Source organism: Artemia franciscana, chromosome 9, assembly GCF_032884065.1.
Source record: "Artemia franciscana chromosome 9, ASM3288406v1, whole genome shotgun sequence".
Classification (NCBI taxonomy): domain Eukaryota; kingdom Metazoa; phylum Arthropoda; class Branchiopoda; order Anostraca; family Artemiidae; genus Artemia; species Artemia franciscana.
The window spans coordinates 11,849,463-11,852,321 of NC_088871.1; the positions used below are offsets into that span (position 1 = coordinate 11,849,463).

Consider the following 2,859-nt stretch of genomic DNA (forward strand, 5'->3'; position numbering starts at 1 on the left):
ATTTCTGTCGGTCTCTCAGTCCCGGTTTCTGCTAGTTTGGGCACTTCCAGATAAACTAGGACGATGAAATTTGGCAGGCGTATCAGGGACCAGTCCAGATTAAATTAGAAGTAGTCGTTTCCCCGATTCGACCATCTGAGAGGAGTGGGGGACGGTTAATTCGGAAAAAATTATAAAAAATGAGGTATGTCTAACTTACAAACGGGTTAACGGATCTTAATTAAATTTGATATTTAGAAGGATATCGTGTCTCAGAGCTCTTATTTTAAATGCCGACCGAATCCGGTGACATTGAGGTGAGTTGGAGGGGGAAACCTGAAATCTTGGAAAACGCTTAGAGTGGAGGGATCGGGATGAAACCTGGTGGAAAAAGTAAGCACAAGTACTAGAATCTTGATTGGCATAATTGGAACAGATCAGCTCTCTTTGGGGGAGTTCGGGGGGGGGGGGGGGTTGGTTTAATTCTGAAAAATAAGAAAAAATAATGTGTTTTTAACTTACGAAAGTGATCGGATCTTAATGAAATTTGATATATAGAAGGATCTCGTAACTCAGATATTTTATTTGAAATCCCGACCGGATCCAGTGTCATTGAGGGGACTTAGGGGGGGGGGGGCGGAAATCTTGGAAAATGCTTAGAGTGGAGAGATCGGGATGAAACTTGGTGGGAAGAATAAGCACAAGTCCTAGATACGTGATTGACATAACCGAACCGGATCCGCTCTCTTTGTGGAAGTTGGGGGGGTGCACCTAATTTTCTGTCCCGGTTTTGCTAGTTCCAGATAAGCCAGGACGATGAAAGTTGGCTGGCGTAACATGGACCAGACCAGATTAAATTAGAAATAGATCGCTTCGCCGATTCGACCATTGGGGGGGGGGGAGTGGAAGGACGGTCAATTCGGAAAAATTAGAAAAAATGACGTATTTTTTACTTGCGAACGGGTGATCCAATCTAAATGAAATATGATATTTAGAAGGACCTAGTGTCTCAGAGCTCTTATTTCAATTCCTGAGTGGATCTGGTGGCATTGAAGGGAGTTGAGGGGCAAACCGGAAATCTTGGAAAACGCTTAGAGGGGAGAGATCAGGAAGAAAGTTGGTGGAAAGAATTAGCACAAATCCTAAATACGTGATTGACATAACCGGAACGGATATGGTTTCTTTGGGAGAGCTGGGGGGGATTTCTTATGCTTTGGTGAGTTCGGTGCTTCTGGACGTGCTAGGACGCTGATAATTGGTAGACGTGTCAGGGAATGACACAAAATCACTTGATAACAGTCGTTTCCCAGATTCGACCATTTTTTTGGGGGGGGGGGGGCTGGAGGGAGGGGAAATCATGAAAATTGAGGTATGTTTATCTTACAAATGGGTGATCGGATCTTAACGAAACTTGATATATAGAAAGATCTCATGTCTCAGATGCTCTATTTTCAATTCGGATTGGATTGATAACTCTAAAATCGATAACTCTAGTACCGAGTCTAATTTTAGGTTCCGACCTCGTCACAAGTGCCATATGAGCTATTGGCTCTTGTTTTTAATATAAATACCAAAAAAAAGATATTGTTTAATGAAAACACTACAAAAAGGAGTTTTTCAAAATCTAGATAGGGGGGCACTGAACTAGCACAAGGCCAACACATTTAGATTTTTGAAAAAACCCAAAAGGAGTACATATCCCGGTGTGTAGTAGATTGCATGAGTTGTTTATTACCAGCCTTAGTAGGTCCCAGTGCTCAATTTGTTTCTTTTCTCTCCAGTTTTTTTTTCCAAATTGAATTTATTTACTTTATCTTCCTTTTTTTAGGAAGTAAAAACTCAAATTCTCCGCGAATACAAGGCCAACCTTAATGATACAAAATTCCAAGAAGCTCGAAGGCGTTACCTCTATCTCCACGAAAAATTGGCCCATATCAAACATCTCATCAATTGCTATGACCGCTCTCGTGTTCAACTCTGTCAGAGCTAGTACATCACTTAAAATCTAGGCTATCCAATTTTATAGGTTAATTATCTACATATGTTTATGCATATTCAAATGACAAAAAAAGAGGCGAAGCAGTATATCTTATAAGTGCTCAGTGTAAGTTTTGCTGGAATTTTGGACATATATTTTCTTAGGATATAGTACGGATTTGATTCTTTTTTTCTGCGATAGATGGCTTCAGTTGTTTATTGCCAGCCTTATTACGTGGCAATGTTCGGTTTGCTAGTATTAAATTGTGTTAAGAAGTTATGTTTTTTCTCCAACTGTTTCGTTATAACGGATAAATTATTTTACAATTAGTATTATCGGATATATTGATTGGGATCATATGGTACTGAATTAGATTATTTCTGAATTATAAATTTGAATCTTTATTTTAGTGTTTTTTTATTTAGTTACTTTAATTTGAAAAACAAATGCAACTAAACTCATACTTATTGAAAAAACACCATAAGTGCACTTTAAAAATTTTACTTAATTGATATATGACTAAATATTTTCAATTGTTATATGACAATCTCAGTATATATTTCAATTTTCAATTAACCCATTTCGAGTTTTAGGGGTATGTTGATAACTTTTCGAAATGATGCAAAGTAGCCATTTATATCGTCCTTCCTCCCCGCCTCTCCACATGGTACATCTAGGCCTGCACGTACGGAAATGTTAGTTTCTTTTGCATGAGGGGGGTCAAAATAAGCGATTCATGCGAAATAACCAAGAATTTACATGAATAACTCTATAAACGGGCTTTAGAATCCCCACCCATCCAAATCTAGCTATTTTGTAATTTAATCCTGTATTTTATATATTACAACTAATATCCCCTTTTAATAACTTTTCAATCCGTCCCACTTCCCGGAATCATTTCT

General features: G+C 38.2%; 1 protein-coding gene across 1 annotated transcript in view; it reads left to right on the plus strand.

The window, feature by feature from the left end:
- The window catches only part of LOC136031003 (RNA polymerase II elongation factor ELL-like), a 99,319-nt gene extending 96,958 nt beyond the window's left edge, over positions 1-2,361 (plus strand). The window contains exon 10 of the mRNA XM_065710165.1: positions 1,808-2,361. Within this exon, the coding sequence (XP_065566237.1) occupies positions 1,808-1,969 (162 nt within the window). The 3' untranslated portion in view covers positions 1,970-2,361. The remainder of the gene's footprint in view (positions 1-1,807) is intronic.
- Positions 2,362-2,859: the final 498 nt, after the last annotated feature.